The 19,243-nt window shown below is 43.3% G+C and overlaps 2 protein-coding genes across 11 annotated transcripts in view; both read right to left on the bottom strand.

Annotated features, from left to right (window-relative positions):
* Positions 1–15,941: 15,941 nt before the first annotated feature.
* Positions 15,942–19,243, bottom strand: part of LOC125773827 (uncharacterized) — a 29,958-nt gene continuing 26,656 nt past the window's right edge. For 9 of the 10 annotated variants that reach the window (XM_049444446.1, XM_049444445.1, XM_049444444.1 and 6 more), the window contains one exon: positions 18,922–18,979. The gene's annotated coding sequence lies outside the window, so the exon portion shown is untranslated. Of the gene's footprint in view, positions 18,980–19,243 lie in introns of all 10 variants that reach the window. The other variant, XM_049444429.1, reaches the window with a different exon arrangement.
* On the bottom strand, positions 16,055–17,596 carry LOC125773828 (uncharacterized). The gene is made up of 2 exons (XM_049444447.1): positions 16,523–17,596; positions 16,055–16,333 (listed from the first exon to the last, which is right to left on the bottom strand). Exons 1-2 carry the CDS (start codon positions 17,594–17,596, stop codon positions 16,055–16,057), a joined length of 1,353 nt encoding a protein of 450 aa, XP_049300404.1.

Raw genomic sequence — 19,243 nt, 5'->3', positions numbered from 1 at the left:
AAAAGTACCGATAGAGTACCCACAAATAGCACCGAATGGGCCTAAGTTGGCCAAAAGTACCGATAGAGTACCCACAAGAAGCACTGAGTTGGCCTAAGTTGGCCAAAAGTACCGATAGAGTACCCACAAATAGCACCCAGTTGGCCTAAGTTGGCCAAAAGTACCGATAGAGCACCCACAAGTAGCACCCAATTGGCCTATGTTGGCCAAAAGTACCGATAGAGTACCCCCAAATAGCACCGAATGGGCCTAAGATGGCCAAAAGTACCGATAGAGTACCCACAAAGAGCACCCAATTGGCCTAAGTTGGCCAAAAGTACCGATAGAGTACCCACAAATAGCACCGAATGGGCCTAACATGGCCAAAAGTACCGATAGAGTACCCACAAATAGCACCCAGTTGGCCTAAGTTGGCCAAAAGTACCGATAGAGTACCCACAAATAGCACCCCATGGGCCTAAGTTGGCCAAAAGTACCGATAGAGTACCCACAAGTAGCACTGAGTTGGCCTAAGTTGGCCAAAAGTACCGATAGAGCACCCACAAGTAGCACCCAATTGGCCTAAGTTGGCCAAAAGTACCGATAGAGTACCCACAAATAGCACCGAGTGGGCCTAACATGGCCAAAAGTACCGATAGAGTACCCACAAAGAGCACCCCATGGGCCTAAGTTGGCCAAAAGTACCGATAGAGTACCCACAAATAGCACCGAGTGGGCCTAACATGGCCAAAAGTACCGATAGAGTACCCACAAGTAGCACTGAGTTGGCCTAAGTTGGCCAAAAGTACCGATAGAGTACCCACAAATAGCACCGAATGGGCCTAAGTTGGCCAAAAGTACCGATAGAGTACCCACAAGAAGCACTGAGTTGGCCTAAGTTGGCCAAAAGTACCGATAGAGTACCCACAAATAGCACCCAGTTGGCCTAAGTTGGCCAAAAGTACCGATAGAGCACCCAAAAGTAGCACCCAATTGGCCTATGTTGGCCAAAAGTACCGATAGAGTACCCACAAATAGCACCCAGTTGGCCTAAGTTGGCCAAAAGTACCGATAGAGCACCCACAAGTAGCACCCAATTGGCCTATGTTGGCCAAAAGTACCGATAGAGTACCCACAAATAGCACCCAGTTGGCCTAAGTTGGCCAAAAGTACCGATAGAGCACCCACAAGTAGCACCCAATTGGCCTATGTTGGCCAAAAGTACCGATAGAGTACCCACAAATAGCACCGAATGGGCCTAACATGGCCAAAAGTACCGATAGAGCACCCACATATAGCACCGAGTGGGCCTAACATGGCCAAAAGTACCGATAGAGCACCCACATATAGCACCCCATTGGCCTAAGTTGGCCAAAAGTACCGATAGAGTACCCACAAATAGCACCGAGTGGGCCTAACATGGCCAAAAGTACCGATAGAGTACCCACAAATAGCACCGAATGGGCCTAACATGGCCAAAAGTACCGATAGAGCACCCACATATAGCACCCCATTGGCCTAAGTTGGCCAAAAGTACCGATAGAGTACCCACAAAGAGCACCCAATTGGCCTAAGTTGGCCAAAAGTACCGCCAAGTAGCACCATAGAGGCCCGAGTAGAGCGAAATGTGGGCCAAATTGAACATTTGAAAATTTTTACAAGTCCAGAAAATTTTCTAAGTCCAGAAAATTTTCTAAGTCCAAAGAGTTGGACAAATTTCCTTAGGCCCAAAGGTTGCACTGAATGTTCCTAAGTTGGCCATCAGTACCCATGAAGTATCGCGAAGGTTCACCCGAAAGACACAATATGCCCTAAAGTACCCACAGAGTACCCACAAGTTGCACCCAATTGGCCTAAGTTGGCCAAAAGTACCGACAAGTAGCACCATAGAGGCCCGAGTAGAGCGAAATGTGGGCCAAAGTACCGAGTAGTTGCAACAAATGCCCAAATGGATACCAAAATGTGGTACCAAGCACCTAACTGTTGCAACAAATGCTAGCTTTCTGAGCAAAAGCTGTGGACCAATTTCGTAGAAGAACCGCCTAGGCGAAAAGGCAAAAATCGCCGAAGCTGGCCCGCTCGCAGAGCTCGCGGGCCAGGAGATACTCATTGGGCGATTTACTAGAGTGGGGAACTTGAGAATTTTTGTGTCCGAGACTTTGGGCAACTTCGCGGCCGCCCCCTTAAAGTAAAAGATTTTCTCTGGGTGCCTAAAATTCGCAATTCCCGCAAAGTCGGGAAGACGTTAAAGTTTTTGCCCAAAAAATGGCCATCGATTTAAGGTGATTTTCCAATAAGAAAATGCTTCCTATTTTGAATTTTTTCGAATATTTCCTAAACTAAGCGTCGGAGCACATGGCCGTGGAGGAACTTTTGGTAGCTTTTGGCAAGGGCTATCGGATGAAATAATGCGAAAGGCCATCGGAGCGATATTGGATTAATGCGGGCCCATAAACGTACCTAAGAAGTGAAAATTGGTACCTTGCACGCAGGATGCAAGAAATGCTTGAGTGTTAACCATCATCGGTACCAAGTACCTAGGTTATATCGAGTGCGTAGATGGAAGTCGGTACCAAAGGGAAACCTTCCTAGGCTAGGTGCACGCAAGTGAGTATGGATCGATCAGTAGAAAGATGGGAAGCCATAGGAAACCTTCCTAGGCTAGGTGCACGCAAGTGAGTATGGATCGATCAGTAGAAAGATGGGAAGCCCAAGGAAACCTTCCTAGGCTAGGTGCACGCAAGTGAGTATGGATCGATCAGTAGAAAGATGGGAAGCCATAGGAAACCTTCCTAGGCTAGGTGCACGCAAGTGAGTATGGATCGATCAGTAGAAAGATGGGAAGCCATAGGAAACCTTCCTAGGCTAGGTGCACGCAAGTGAGTATGGATCGATCAGTAGAAAGATGGGAAGCCGAAGGGAAACCTTCCTAGGCTAGGTGCACGCAAGTGAGTATGGATCGATCAGTAGAAAGATGGGAAGCCATAGGAAACCTTCCTAGGCTAGGTGCACGCAAGTGAGTATGGATCGATCAGTAGAAAGATGGGAAGCCATAGGAAACCTTCCTAGGCTAGGTGCACGCAAGTGAGTATGGATCGATCAGTAGAAAGATGGGAAGCCATAGGAAACCTTCCTAGGCTAGGTGCACGCAAGTGAGTATGGATCGATCAGTAGAAAGATGGGAAGCCCAAGGAAACCTTCCTAGGCTAGGTGCACGCAAGTGAGTATGGATCGATCAGTAGAAAGATGGGAAGCCCAAGGAAACCTTCCTAGGCTAGGTGCACGCAAGTGAGTATGGATCGATCAGTAGAAAGATGGGAAGCCCAAGGAAACCTTCCTAGGCTAGGTGCACGCAAGTGAGTATGGATCGATCAGTAGAAAGATGGGAAGCCATAGGAAACCTTCCTAGGCTAGGTGCACGCAAGTGAGTATGGATCGATCAGTAGAAAGATGGGAAGCCATAGGAAACCTTCCTAGGCTAGGTGCACGCAAGTGAGTATGGATCGATCAGTAGAAAGATGGGAAGCCCAAGGAAACCTTCCTAGGCTAGGTGCACGCAAGTGAGTATGGATCGATCAGTAGAAAGATGGGAAGCCCAAGGAAACCTTCCTAGGCTAGGTGCACGCAAGTGAGTATGGATCGATCAGTAGAAAGATGGGAAGCCCAAGGAAACCTTCCTAGGCTAGGTGCACGCAAGTGAGTATGGATCGATCAGTAGAAAGATGGGAAGCCCAAGGAAACCTTCCTAGGCTAGGTGCACGCAAGTGAGTATGGATCGATCAGTAGAAAGATGGGAAGCCCAAGGAAACCTTCCTAGGCTAGGTGCACGCAAGTGAGTATGGATCGATCAGTAGAAAGATGGGAAGCCCAAGGAAACCTTCCTAGGCTAGGTGCACGCAAGTGAGTATGGATCGATCAGTAGAAAGATGGGAAGCCCAAGGAAACCTTCCTAGGCTAGGTGCACGCAAGTGAGTATGGATCGATCAGTAGAAAGATGGGAAGCCATAGGAAACCTTCCTAGGCTAGGTGCACGCAAGAGAGTATGGATCGATCAGTAGAAAGATGGGAAGCCATAGGAAACCTTCCTAGGCTAGGTGCACGCAAGTGAGTATGGATCGATCAGTAGAAAGATGGGAAGCCCAAGGAAACCTTCCTAGGCTAGGTGCACGCAAGTGAGTATGGATCGATCAGTAGAAAGATGGGAAGCCCAAGGAAACCTTCCTAGGCTAGGTGCACGCAAGTGAGTATGGATCGATCAGTAGAAAGATGGGAAGCCCAAGGAAACCTTCCTAGGCTAGGTGCACGCAAGTGAGTATGGATCGATCAGTAGAAAGATGGGAAGCCCAAGGAAACCTTCCTAGGCTAGGTGCACGCAAGTGAGTATGGATCGATCAGTAGAAAGATGGGAAGCCATAGGAAACCTTCCTAGGCTAGGTGCACGCAAGTGAGTATGGATCGATCAGTAGAAAGATGGGAAGCCATAGGAAACCTTCCTAGGCTAGGTGCACGCAAGTGAGTATGGATCGATCAGTAGAAAGATGGGAAGCCCAAGGAAACCTTCCTAGGCTAGGTGCACGCAAGTGAGTATGGATCGATCAGTAGAAAGATGGGAAGCCCAAGGAAACCTTCCTAGGCTAGGTGCACGCAAGTGAGTATGGATCGATCAGTAGAAAGATGGGAAGCCCAAGGAAACCTTCCTAGGCTAGGTGCACGCAAGTGAGTATGGATCGATCAGTAGAAAGATGGGAAGCCCAAGGAAACCTTCCTAGGCTAGGTGCACGCAAGTGAGTATGGATCGATCAGTAGAAAGATGGGAAGCCCAAGGAAACCTTCCTAGGCTAGGTGCACGCAAGTGAGTATGGATCGATCAGTAGAAAGATGGGAAGCCCAAGGAAACCTTCCTAGGCTAGGTGCACGCAAGTGAGTATGGATCGATCAGTAGAAAGATGGGAAGCCCAAGGAAACCTTCCTAGGCTAGGTGCACGCAAGTGAGTATGGATCGATCAGTAGAAAGATGGGAAGCCATAGGAAACCTTCCTAGGCTAGGTGCACGCAAGTGAGTATGGATCGATCAGTAGAAAGATGGGAAGCCATAGGAAACCTTCCTAGGCTAGGTGCACGCAAGTGAGTATGGATCGATCAGTAGAAAGATGGGAAGCCCAAGGAAACCTTCCTAGGCTAGGTGCACGCAAGTGAGTATGGATCGATCAGTAGAAAGATGGGAAGCCCAAGGAAACCTTCCTAGGCTAGGTGCACGCAAGTGAGTATGGATCGATCAGTAGAAAGATGGGAAGCCCAAGGAAACCTTCCTAGGCTAGGTGCACGCAAGTGAGTATGGATCGATCAGTAGAAAGTGGGAAGCCCATTACCAAATGCCCTAGTGAAGACCGTAAACGAATATCATGAACCGATAAGGAGCACCAAATGCCCTAGTGAAGACCGTAAACGAATATCATGAACCGATAAGGAGCACCAAATGCCCTAGTGAAGACCGTAAACGAATATCATGAACCGATAAGGAGCACCAAATGCCCTAGTGAAGACCGTAAACGAATATCATGAACCGAGAAGTAGCAACGAATGCCTGAAAAAGTACCAAGTCCTCGGTATAGAGTAACGAGAGTTAACCGCCGTGATGTATGCAATGTGGGCAGCCATTGCATGGGTTCTGGACTTGGTTCGCGAATAACTTTTTTGCTAGACATCGGACAAAGTTGACGTGGAAGAACGAAATGTAGCATTTGATGCCACCTATCCAAAACTTTTTCAAGATTGAAGATCCGATCGATACAGCCTGAGTTATAGGCAAAAGTTGGTGCAAAAACGAGCATTTTTAATGGTGAAAAATCGGTACTCCTCGAATAGCTCCTGTTGGAAGCATCGGACCACATGGTCGTGGAGGAACATATTGTAGCGCGCGGTGTCAAGTATCGACACCCAAAACCGCATGTCCGATGGACGGAAAATGACCAAGTTATAGTGAAAACTTGGTTGCACCAAATTCCCGAAGAAGTGCAACGAGAAGGTGAATGCGATGGTTGTTCGTCGAATAGCTCCGGCCACAGACATGGTAGCGATTAGTGGTGCATGGAAGAAATCTAGCCACAAGTGCCATCTACCCATGGCCAGAAGAAAGTGTGGCCATATCTTGGATACCGGCGGAGCTATGGGGCAAATATGGGCCAAAAATGGTGCAAGTTGGACCAAAAATCCGACCAAGTGCGCGAGGCGCTTTCGTGAATAGCTCCGGCCACAGACATGGTAGCGATTAGTGGTGCATGGAAGAAATCTAGCCACAAGTGCCATCTAGCCATGGCCAGAAGAAAGTGTGGCCATATCTTGGATACCGGCGGAGCTATGGGGCAAATATGGGCCAAAAATGGTGCAAGTTGGACCAAAAATCCGAAAAAGTACCTAGGTAAATGCGATGGTTGTTCGTCGAAAAGCTCCGGCCACAGACATGGTAGCGATTAGTGGTGCATGGAAGAAATCTAGCCACAAGTGCCATCTACCCATGGCCAGAAGAAAGTGTGGCGCTATCTTGGATACCGGCGGAGCTATGGGGCAAATATGGGCCAAAAATGGTGAAGTTGGACCAAAAATCCGACCAAGTGCGCGAGGCGCTTTCGTGAATAGCTCCGGCCACAGACATGGTAGCGATTAGTGGTGCATGGAAGAAATCTAGCCACAAGTGCCATCTACCCATGGCCAGAAGAAAGTGTGGCCATATCTTGGATACCGGCGGAGCTATGGGGCAAATATGGGCCAAAAATGGTGCAAGTTGGACCAAAAATCCGAAAAAGTACCTAGGTAAATGCGCAGGTTGTTCGTCGAATAGCTCCGGCCACAGACATGGTAGCGATTAGTGGTGCATGGAAGAAATCTAGCCACAAGTGCCATCTACCCATGGCCAGAAGAAAGTGTGGCGCTATCTTGGATACCGGCGGAGCTATGGGGCAAATATGGGCCAAAAATGGTGCAAGTTGGACCAAAAATCCGAAAAAGTACCTAGGTAAATGCGCAGGTTGTTCGTCGAATAGCTCCGGCCACAGACATGGTAGCGATTAGTGGTGCATGGAAGAAATCTAGCCACAAGTGCCATCTACCCATGGCCAGAAGAAAGTGTGGCGCTATCTTGGATACCGGCGGAGCTATGGGGCAAATATGGGCCAAAAATGGTGCAAGTTGGACCAAAAATCCGACCAAGTGCGCGAGGCGCTTTCGTGAATAGCTCCGGCCACAGACATGGTAGCGATTAGTGGTGCATGGAAGAAATCTAGCCACAAGTGCCATCTACCCATGGCCAGAAGAAAGTGTGGCCATATCTTGGATACCGGCGGAGCTATGGGGCAAATATGGGCCAAAAATGGTGCAAGTTGGACCAAAAATCCGAAAAAGTACCTAGGTAAATGCGCAGGTTGTTCGTCGAATAGCTCCGGCCACAGACATGGTAGCGATTAGTGGTGCATGGAAGAAATCTAGCCACAAGTGCCATCTACCCATGGCCAGAAGAAAGTGTGGCGCTATCTTGGATACCGGCGGAGCTATGGGGCAAATATGGGCCAAAAATGGTGCAAGTTGGACCAAAAATCCGACCAAGTGCGCGAGGCGCTTTCGTGAATAGCTCCGGCCACAGACATGGTAGCGATTAGTGGTGCATGGAAGAAATCTAGCCACAAGTGCCATCTACCCATGGCCAGAAGAAAGTGTGGCGCTATCTTGGATACCGGCGGAGCTATGGGGCAAATATGGGCCAAAAATGGTGCAAGTTGGACCAAAAATCCGACCAAGTGCGCGAGGCGCTTTCGTGAATAGCTCCGGCCACAGACATGGTAGCGATTAGTGGTGCATGGAAGAAATCTAGCCACAAGTGCCATCTACCCATGGCCAGAAGAAAGTGTGGCCATATCTTGGATACCGGCGGAGCTATGGGGCAAATATGGGCCAAAAATGGTGCAAGTTGGACCAAAAATCCGAAAAAGTACCTAGGTAAATGTGATGGTTGTTCGTCGAATAGCTCCGGCCACAGACATGGTAGCGATTAGTGGTGCATGGAAGAAATCTAGCCACAAGTGCCATCTACCCATGGCCAGAAGAAAGTGTGGCCATATCTTGGATACCGGCGGAGCTATGGGGCAAATATGGGCCAAAAATGGTGCAAGTTGGACCAAAAATCCGAAAAAGTACCTAGGTAAATGCGATGGTTGTTCGTCGAATAGCTCCGGCCAGAGACATGGCAGCGATTAGTGGTGCATGGAAGAAATCTAGCCACAAGTGCCATCTACCCATGGCCAGAAGAAAGTGTGGCCATATCTTGGATACCGGCGGAGCTATGGGGCAAATATGGGCCAAAAATGGTGCAAGTTGGACCAAAAATCCGACCAAGTGCGCGAGGCGCTTTCGTGAATAGCTCCGGCCACAGACATGGTAGCGATTAGTGGTGCATGGAAGAAATCTAGCCACAAGTGCCATCTACCCATGGCCAGAAGAAAGTGTGGCCATATCTTGGATACCGGCGGAGCTATGGGGCAAATATGGGCCAAAAATGGGTAAAATTGTACGGTCCAAAGCCAAGGGTAAATTTTTTTATTCCTCTAATAACTTCTAGCACAGACATTGAATCGGTTGGTGATGTATGGATGAAATGTAGCAAACAGTTGGAACTACCCATAAAATCTTAAAGATTGACGATCCAATGTATAGAACCGGAGTAATGTGCGATACTTGGTGAAAAATCGAGTGAAAAATTAGCTATAAACTGTTTTTGGCCCATAACTCGAATACTAGACATCGGAAGGGGGGGTCGTAGAACGATTTTTTGTTGCCCTATCGATTCCCTATCGAACGAGCAAAAGTTGTTTTTTTGACCAAAAAGGACCCCTACTCTAGTAAAATTGGCCTGATTTTACTAGTCCCCGGTACCCGTACAGGCAAAATGAGCAAAATGCTCAAGTATGAATGGTTTTTGGCCCATAACTCGAATACTAGACGTCGCAGGGGGGTGTCATGGAACAATTTTTGGTAGCCCTTGAAATTATCTATCGAATGACATATACTTGATTTTTGGCCAAAAAGTTCCCTAGACTAGTAAAAATCGCATCATTTTACTAGAGTCGGGTACCCTGGACGAAAAACCGCTATAATTGCGGTTTTTGGCTAATAACTCGAATACTAGACGTCGCAGGGGGGTGTCGTGGAACAATTTTTGGTAGCCCTTGAAATTATCTATCGAATGACATATACTTGATTTTTGGCCAAAAAGTTCCCTAGACTAGTAAAAATCGCATCATTTTACTAGAGTCGGGTACCCTGGACGAAAAACCGCTATAATTGCGGTTTTTGGCTAATAACTCGAATACTAGACGTCGCAGGGGGGTGTCGTGGAACAATTTTTGGTAGCCCTTGAAATTATCTATCGAATGACATATACTTGATTTTTGGCCAAAAAGTTCCCTAGACTAGTAAAAATCGCATCATTTTACTAGAGTCGGGTACCCTGGACGAAAAACCGCTTAAGTTGCGGTTTTTGGCTAATAACTCGAATACTAGACGTCGCAGGGGGGTGTCGTGGAACAATTTTTGGTAGCCCTTGAAATTATCTATCGAATGACATATACTTGATTTTTTGACCAAAAAGTTCCTAGACTAGTAAAAATCGCATCATTTTACTAGAGTCGGGTACCCTGTACGAAAAACCGCTATAGTTGCGGTTTTTGGCCAATAACTCGAATACTAGACGTCGGAGGGGGGTGCCGTAGAACAATTTTTTGTAGCCCTTGAAATTACCTTTCGAATGATATATAGTGGTTTTTTGGTCAAACAGTGACCCCGAGACTAGTAACCCTCCATACACAAAACCGCCTAAAAAGTTTTGGTTTTGCAAAATTTTGAAAAGTGCGTCAAAAAAATTTTTTCAAAAAGTACCAAATCGTGATCAGAACTCACTATAGACCATAAAAAGTGAAATCCGATGGTCATTTGCAACACTTGGTCAATCGAGAAAAATTTCACTTTTTTACTAGAGTCGGGTACCCTGAACGAAAAATCGCTCAAGTGATGGTTTTTGGCCAATAACTCGAATACTAGACGTCGGAGGGGGGTGCCGTAGAACAATTTTTTGTAGCCCTTGAAATTACCTTTCGAATGATATATAGTGGTTTTTTGGTCAAAAAGTGACCCCGAGACTAGTAACGCTCCATACAAAAAACCGCCTAAAAAGTTTTGGTTTTGCAAAATTTTGAAAAGTTCAAAAAAATTTTTTTTTCAAAAACTACTAAAACGTGATAAGAACTTACTATAGACCATGAAAAGTGATATCCGATGAAAATTTGCAAAAGTTGGTAACTAGTAAAAAATTTCACTTTTTTACTAGAGTCGGGTACCCGTACATTGAACATTTTGTATGGAAGACAACACTTGGTGCACCAAACTTTGTACCGCGAATAACTTTTTTGCCCGGCATCGGAGCGCATTGTCGTGGAACAACTTTTTGTAGCGCGTCACGAGACGCATCTAATTCTGAAGAAAGATCGAGAAAATGTTGAAAATTGACCGAGTTATGGCAGGTGAAAGAAAAAGCTTAGGTCGCGAATAACTTTTTTGCCCGACATCGGAGCACATGGTCGTGGAAGACTTTTAGCTTGCATTTGTCGAGATCTATCCAAATCACAAAGAAAATCCAAAATCGGTCGGTAAATGACTGAGATATGGGCAAAAATAGGTTGAAACGTGGCACCGGGGTTGAACGGGGTTGAAATAGGTTGAAATAGAGGTTTTTCGCGAATAACTTTTGTGCCCTACGTCTGAGCACATGGGTGTAGAATACTTTTTGGTAGAATTTCACGAGATGTAACTAAAACAGAAGAAATTTTGGAAAAATGTTGAAAATTCACCGAGTTACATCGAAGAATAGGTGCAAATGTGAACATTTTGTATGGAAAACAACAGTTGGTGCACCAAACTTTGTACCGCGAATAACTTTTTTGCCCGGCATCGGAGCGCATGGTCGTGGAACAACTTTTTGTAGCGCGTCACAAGACGCATCTAATTCTGAAGAAAGATCGAGAAAATATTGAAAATTAACCGAGTTATGGCAGGTGAAAGAAAAAGTTTAGGTCGCGAATAACTTTTTTGCCCGACATCGGAGCACATGGTCGTGGAAGACTTTTAGCTTGCATTTGTCGAGATCTATCCAAATCACAAAGAAAATCCAAAATCGGTCGGTAAATGACTGAGATATGGGCAAAAATAGGTTGAAACGTGGCACCGGGGTTGAACGGGGTTGAAATAGGTTGAAATAGAGGTTTTTCGCGAATAACTTTTGTGCCCTACGTCTGAGCACATGGGTGTAGAATACTTTTTGGTAGAATTTCACGAGATGTAACTAAAACAGAAGAAATTTTGGAAAAATGTTGAAAATTCACCGAGTTACATCGAAGAATAGGTGCAAATGTGAACATTTTGTATGGAAAACAACAGTTGGTGCACCAAACTTTGTACCGCGAATAACTTTTTTGCCCGGCATCGGAGCGCATGGTCGTGGAACAACTTTTTGTAGCGCGTCACGAGACGCATCTAATTCTGAAGAAAGATCGAGAAAATGTTGAAAATTGACCGAGTTATGGCAGGTGAAAGAAAAAGTTTAGGTCGCGAATAACTTTTTTGCCCGACATCGGAGCACATGGTCGTGGAAGACTTTTAGCTTGCATTTATCGAGATCTATCCAAATCACAAAGAAAATCCAAAATCGGTCGGTAAATGACTGAGATATGGGCAAAAATAGGTTGAAACGTGGCACCGGGGTTGAACGGGGTTGAAATAGGCACCTTACTCGGTGGACACAAATCGGTACATAAAACAGGTTTTTCGCGAATAACTTTTGTGCCCTACGTCTGAGCACATGGGTGTAGAATACTTTTTGGTAGAATTTCACGAGATGTAACTAAAACAGAAGAAATTTTGGAAAAATGTTGAAAATTCACCGAGTTACATCGAAGAATAGGTGCAAATGTGAACATTTTGTATGGAAAACAACAGTTGGTGCACCAAACTTTGTACCGCGAATAACTTTTTTGCCCGGCATCGGAGCGCATGGTCGTGGAACAACTTTTTGTAGCGCGTCACAAGACGCATCTAATTCTGAAGAAAGATCGAGAAAATGTTGAAAATTGACCGAGTTATGGCAGGTGAAAGAAAAAGCTTAGGTCGCGAATAACTTTTTTGCCCGACATCGGAGCACATGGTCGTGGAAGACTTTTAGCTTGCATTTGTCGAGATCTATCCAAATCACAAAGAAAATCCAAAATCGGTCGGTAAATGACTGAGATATGGGCAAAAATAGGTTGAAACGTGGCACCGGGGTTGAACGGGGTTGAAATAGGTTGAAATAGAGGTTTTTCGCGAATAACTTTTGTGCCCTACGTCTGAGCACATGGGTGTAGAATACTTTTTGGTAGAATTTCACGAGATGTAACTAAAACAGAAGAAATTTTGGAAAAATGTTGAAAATTCACCGAGTTACATCGAAGAATAGGTGCAAATGTGAACATTTTGTATGGAAAACAACAGTTGGTGCACCAAACTTTGTACCGCGAATAACTTTTTTGCCCGGCATCGGAGCGCATGGTCGTGGAACAACTTTTTGTAGCGCGTCACGAGACGCATCTAATTCTGAAGAAAGATCGAGAAAATGTTGAAAATTGACCGAGTTATGGCAGGTGAAAGAAAAAGTTTAGGTCGCGAATAACTTTTTTGCCCGACATCGGAGCACTTGGTCGTGGAAGACTTTTAGCTTGCATTTGTCGAGATCTATCCAAATCACAAAGAAAATCCAAAATCGGTCGGTAAATGACTGAGATATGGGCAAAAATAGGTTGAAACGTGGCACCGGGGTTGAACGGGGTTGAAATAGGTTGAAATAGAGGTTTTTCGCGAATAACTTTTGTGCCCTACGTCTGAGCACATGGGTGTAGAATACTTTTTGGTAGAATTTCACGAGATGTAACTAAAACAGAAGAAATTTTGGAAAAATGTTGAAAATTCACCGAGTTACATCGAAGAATAGGTGCAAATGTGAACATTTTGTATGGAAAACAACAGTTGGTGCACCAAACTTTGTACCGCGAATAACTTTTTTGCCCGGCATCGGAGCGCATGGTCGTGGAACAACTTTTTGTAGCGCGTCACAAGACGCATCTAATTCTGAAAAAAGATCGAGAAAATGTTGAAAATTGACCGAGTTATGGCAGGTGAAAGAAAAAGTTTAGGTCGCGAATAACTTTTTTGCCCGACATCGGAGCACATGGTCGTGGAAGACTTTTAGCTTGCATTTGTCGAGATCTATCCAAATCACAAAGAAAATCCAAAATCGGTCGGTAAATGACTGAGATATGGGCAAAAATAGGTTGAAACGTGCGCACCTTACTCGGTGGACACAAATCGGTACACAAAACAGGTTTTTCGCGAATAACTTTTGTGCCCTACGTCTGAGCACATGGATGTAGAATACTTTTTGGTAGAATTTCACGAGATGTAACTAAAACAGAAGAAATTTTGGAAAAATGTTGAAAATTCACCGAGTTACATCGAAGAATAGGTGCAAATGTGAACATTTTGTATGGAAAACAACAGTTGGTGCACCAAACTTTGTACCGTGAATAACTTTTTTGCCCGGCATCGGAGCGCATGGTCGTGGAACAACTTTTTGTAGCGCGTCACAAGACGCATCTAATTCTGAAGAAAGATCGAGAAAATGTTGAAAATTGACCAAGTTATGGCAGGTGAAAGAAAAAGTTTAGGTCGCGAATAACTTTTTTGCCCGACATCGGAGCACATGGTCGTGGAAGACTTTTAGCTTGCATTTATCGAGATCTATCCAAATCACAAAGAAAATCCAAAATCGGTCGGTAAATGACTGAGATATGGGCAAAAATAGGTTGAAACGTGGCACCGGGGTTGAACGGGGTTGAAATAGGTTGAAATAGAGGTTTTTTCGCGAATAACTTTTGTGCCCTACGTCTGAGCACATGGGTGTAGAATACTTTTTGGTAGAATTTCACGAGATGTAACTAAAACAGAAGAAATTTTGGAAAAATGTTGAAAATTCACCGAGTTACATCGAAGAATAGGTGCAAATGTGAACATTTTGTATGGAAAACAACAGTTGGTGCACCAAACTTTGTACCGCGAATAACTTTTTTGCCCGGCATCGGAGCGCATGGTCGTGGAACAACTTTTTGTAGCGCGTCACAAGACGCATCTAATTCTGAAGAAAGATCGAGAAAATGTTGAAAATTGACCGAGTTATGGCAGGTGAAAGAAAAAGTTTAGGTCGCGAATAACTTTTTTGCCCGACATCGGAGCACATGGTCGTGGAAGACTTTTAGCTTGCATTTGTCGAGATCTATCCAAATCACAAAGAAAATCCAAAATCGGTCGGTAAATGACTGAGATATGGGCAAAAATAGGTTGAAACGTGCGCACCTTACTCGGTGGACACAAATCGGTACACAAAACAGGTTTTTCGCGAATAACTTTTGTGCCCTACGTCTGAGCACATGGGTGTAGAATACTTTTTGGTAGAATTTCACGAGATGTAACTAAAACAGAAGAAATTTTGGAAAAATGTTGAAAATTCACCGAGTTACATCGAAGAATAGGTGCAAATGTGAACATTTTGTATGGAAAACAACAGTTGGTGCACCAAACTTTGTACCGTGAATAACTTTTTTGCCCGGCATCGGAGCGCATGGTCGTGGAACAACTTTTTGTAGCGCGTCACGAGACGCATCTAATTCTGAAGAAAGATCGAGAAAATGTTGAAAATTGACCGAGTTATGGCAGGTGAAAGAAAAAGTTTAGGTCGCGAATAACTTTTTTGCCCGACATCGGAGCACATGGTCGTGGAAGACTTTTAGCTTGCATTTATCGAGATCTATCCAAATCACAAAGAAAATCCAAAATCGGTCGGTAAATGACTGAGATATGGGCAAAAATAGGTTGAAACGTGGCACCGGGGTTGAACGGGGTTGAAATAGGTTGAAATAGAGGTTTTTCGCGAATAACTTTTGTGCCCTACGTCTGAGCACATGGGTGTAGAATACTTTTTGGTAGAATTTCACGAGATGTAACTAAAACAGAAGAAATTTTGGAAAAATGTTGAAAATTCACCGAGTTACATCGAAGAATAGGTGCAAATGTGAACATTTTGTATGGAAAACAACAGTTGGTGCACCAAACTTTGTACCGCGAATAACTTTTTTGCCCGGCATCGGAGCGCATGGTCGTGGAACAACTTTTTGTAGCGCGTCACAAGACGCATCTAATTCTGAAGAAAGATTGAGAAAATGTTGAAAATTTACCGAGTTATGGCAGGTGAAAGAAAAAGTTTAGGTCGCGAATAACTTTTTTGCCCGACATCGGAGCACATGATCGTGGAAGACTTTTAGCTTGCATTTATCGAGATCTATCCAAATCACAAAGAAAATCCAAAATCGGTCGGTAAATGACTGAGATATGGGCAAAAATAGGTTGAAACGTGGCACCGGGGTTGAACGGGGTTGAAATAGGCACCTTACTCGGTGGACACAAATCGGTACATAAAACAGGTTTTTCGCGAATAACTTTTGTGCCCTACGTCTGAGCACATGGGTGTAGAATACTTTTTGGTAGAATTTCACGAGATGTAACTAAAACAGAAGAAATTTTGGAAAAATGTTGAAAATTCACCGAGTTACATCGAAGAATAGGTGCAAATGTGAACATTTTGTATGGAAAACAACAGTTGGTGCACCAAACTTTGTACCGCGAATAACTTTTTTGCCCGGCATCGGAGCGCATGGTCGTGGAACAACTTTTTGTAGCGCGTCACGAGACGCATCTAATTCTGAAGAAAGATCGAGAAAATGTTGAAAATTGACCGAGTTATGGCAGGTGAAAGAAAAAGTTTAGGTCGCGAATAACTTTTTTGCCCGACATCGGAGCACATGGTCGTGGAAGACTTTTAGCTTGCATTTATCGAGATCTATTAAAATCACAAAGAAAATCCAAAATCGGTCGGTAAATGACTGAGATATAGTCAAAAATAGAAATTGAAATGCGAATCGCGAGAAATCAGCCTGAAGGTAGGCAATTCGTATAAGCCATTCAAAGTATTAGAAGCTACTTTTTCGAATAACTTTTTCCACAGACAACTTAGCACATCGGCGTAGAATAACTTTTGGTAGCTGATGAGCAGATCTTTCCAAATATGTGCTACAATTGAAGATCCATTGGAAACTGACCGAGTTATAAGCATCCAAAGTGGCAAAATGAGGAATTTTTTTGGAAAAGTTGAGAAAATGTTAAGTCTTTGTACCTCGAATAACTTTTTTCACAGACAACTTAGCACATCGGCGTGGAATAACTTTTGGTAGCTAATGACCAGATCTATCCAAATATGCGCTACAATTGAAGATCCATTGGAAACTGACCGAGTTATAAGCATCCAAAGTGGCAAAATGAGGATTTTTTTTGGAAAAGTTGAGAAAATGTTAAGTCTTTGTACCTCGAATAACTTTTTCCACAGACAACTTAGCACATCGGCGTAGAATAACTTTTGGTAGCTAATAACCAGATCTATCCAAATATGCGCTACAATTGAAGATCCATTGGAAACTGACCGAGTTATAAGCATCCAAAGTGGCAAAATGAGGAATTTTTTTGGAAAAGTTGAGAAAATGTTAAGTCTTTGTACCTCGAATAACTTTTTCCACAGACAACTTAGCACATCGGCGTAGAATAACTTTTGGTAGCTAATGACCAGATCTATCCAAATATGTGCTACAATTGAAGATCCATTGGAAACTGACCGAGTTATAAGCATCCAAAGTGGCAAAATGAGGAATTTTTTTGGAAAAGTTGAGAAAATGTTAAGTCTTTGTACCTCGAATAACTTTTTCCACAGACAACTTAGCACATCGGCGTAGAATAACTTTTGGTAGCTAATGACCAGATCTATCCAAATATGTGCTACAATTGAAGATCCATTGAAAACTGACCGAGTTATAAGCATCCAAAGTGGCAAAATGAGGAATTTTTTAGGAAAAATTGAGAAAATTTTAAGTCTTTGTACCTCGAATAACTTTTTCCACAGACAACTTAGCACATCGGCGTAGAATAACTTTTGGTAGCTAATGACCAGATCTATCCAAATATGTGCTACAATTGAAGATCCATTGGAAACTGACCGAGTTATAAGCATCCAAAGTGGCAAAATGAGGAATTTTTTTGGAAAAGTTGAGAAAATGTTAAGTCTTTGTACCTCGAATAACTTTTTCCACAGACAACTTAGCACATCGGCGTAGAATAACTTTTGGTAGCTAATGACCAGATCTATCCAAATATGTGCTACAATTGAAGATCCATTGGAAACTGACTGAGTTATAAGCATCCAAAGTGGCAAAATGAGGAATTTTTTTGGAAAAGTTGAGAAAATGTTAAGTCTTTGTATCTCAAATAACTTTTTCCACAGACAACTTAGCACATCGGCGTAGAATAACTTTTGGTAGCTAATGACCAGATCTATCCAAATATGTGCTACAATTGAAGATCCATTGGAAACTGTCCGAGTTATAAGCATCCAAAGTGGCAAAATGAGGAATTTTTTGGAAAAGTTGAGAAAATGTTAAGTCTTTGTACCTCGAATAACTTTTTCCACAGACAACTTAGCACATCGGCGTAGAATAACTTTTGGTAGCTGATGAGCAGATCTTTCCAAATCTGTGTTACAATTGAAGATCCATTGGAAACTGACCGAGTTATAAGCATCCAAAGTGGCAAAATGAGGAATTTTTTAGGAAAAATTGAGAAAATTTTAAGTCTTTGTACCTCGAATAACTTTTTCCACAGACAACTTAGCACATCGGCGTAGAATAACTTTTGGTAGCTAATGACCAGATCTATCCAAATATGTGCTACAATTGAAGATCCATTGGAAACTGACCGAGTTATAAGCATCCAAAGTGGCAAAATGAGGATTTTTTTTGGAAAAGTTGAGAAAATGTTAAGTCTTTGTACCTCGAATAACTTTTTCCACAGACAACTTAGCACATCGGCGTAGAATAACTTTTGGTAGCTAATGCCCAGATCTATCCAAATATGCGCTACAATTGAAGATCCATTGGAAACTGACCGAGTTATAAGCATCCAAAGTGGCAAAATGAGGAATTTTTTAGGAAAAATTGAGAAAATTTTAGGTCTTTGTACCTCGAATAACTTTTTCCACAGACAACTTAGCACATCGGCGTAGAATAACTTTTGGTAGCTGATGAGCAGATCTTTCCAAATCTGTGTTACAATTGAAGATCCATTGGAAACTGACCGAGTTATAAGCATCCAAAGTGGCAAAATGAGGATTTTTTTTGGAAAAGTTGAGAAAATGTTAAGTCTTTGTACCTCGAATAACTTTTTCCACAGACAACTTAGCACATCGGCGTAGAATAACTTTTGGTAGCTAATGACCAGATCTATCCAAATATGTGCTACAATTGAAGATCCATTGGAAACTGACCGAGTTATAAGCATCCAAAGTGGCAAAATGAGGAATTTTTTTGGAAAAGTTGAGAAAATGTTAAGTCTTTGTACCTCGAATAACTTTTTCCACAGACAACTTAGCACATCGGCGTAGAATAACTTTTGGTAGCTAATGACCAGATCTATCCAAATATGTGCTACAATTGAAGATCCATTGGAAACTGACCGAGTTATAAGCATCCAAAGTGGCAAAATGAGGAATTTTTTTGGAAAAGTTGAGAAAATGTTAAGTCTTTGTACCTCGAATAACTTTTTTCACAGACAACTTAGCACATCGGCGTAGAATAACTTTTGGTAGCTAATGACCAGATCTATCCAAATATGTGCTACAATTGAAGATCCATTGGAAACTGACCGAGTTATAAGCATCCAAAGTGGCAAAATGAGGAATTTTTTTTGGAAAAGTTGAGAAAATGTTAAGTCTTTGTACCTCAAATAACTTTTTCCACAGACAACTTAGCACATCGGCGTGGAATAACTTTTGGTAGCTGATGAGCAGATCTTTCCAAATCTGTGTTACAATTGAAGATCCATTGGAAACTGACCGAGTTATAAGCATCCAAAGTGGCAAAATGAGGAATTTTTTAGGAAAAATTGAGAAAATTTTAAGTCTTTGTACCTCGAATAACTTTTTCCACAGACAACTTAGCACATCGGCGTAGAATAACTTTTGGTAGCTAATGACCAGATCTAT

The sequence above is a fragment of the Anopheles funestus genome, assembly GCF_943734845.2.
Source record: "Anopheles funestus chromosome X unlocalized genomic scaffold, idAnoFuneDA-416_04 X_unloc_56, whole genome shotgun sequence".
Classification (NCBI taxonomy): Eukaryota; Metazoa; Arthropoda; class Insecta; order Diptera; family Culicidae; genus Anopheles; species Anopheles funestus.
Note: the sequence above shows the minus strand (reverse complement) of the source record. Positions and strands in the feature narration are given on the sequence as shown.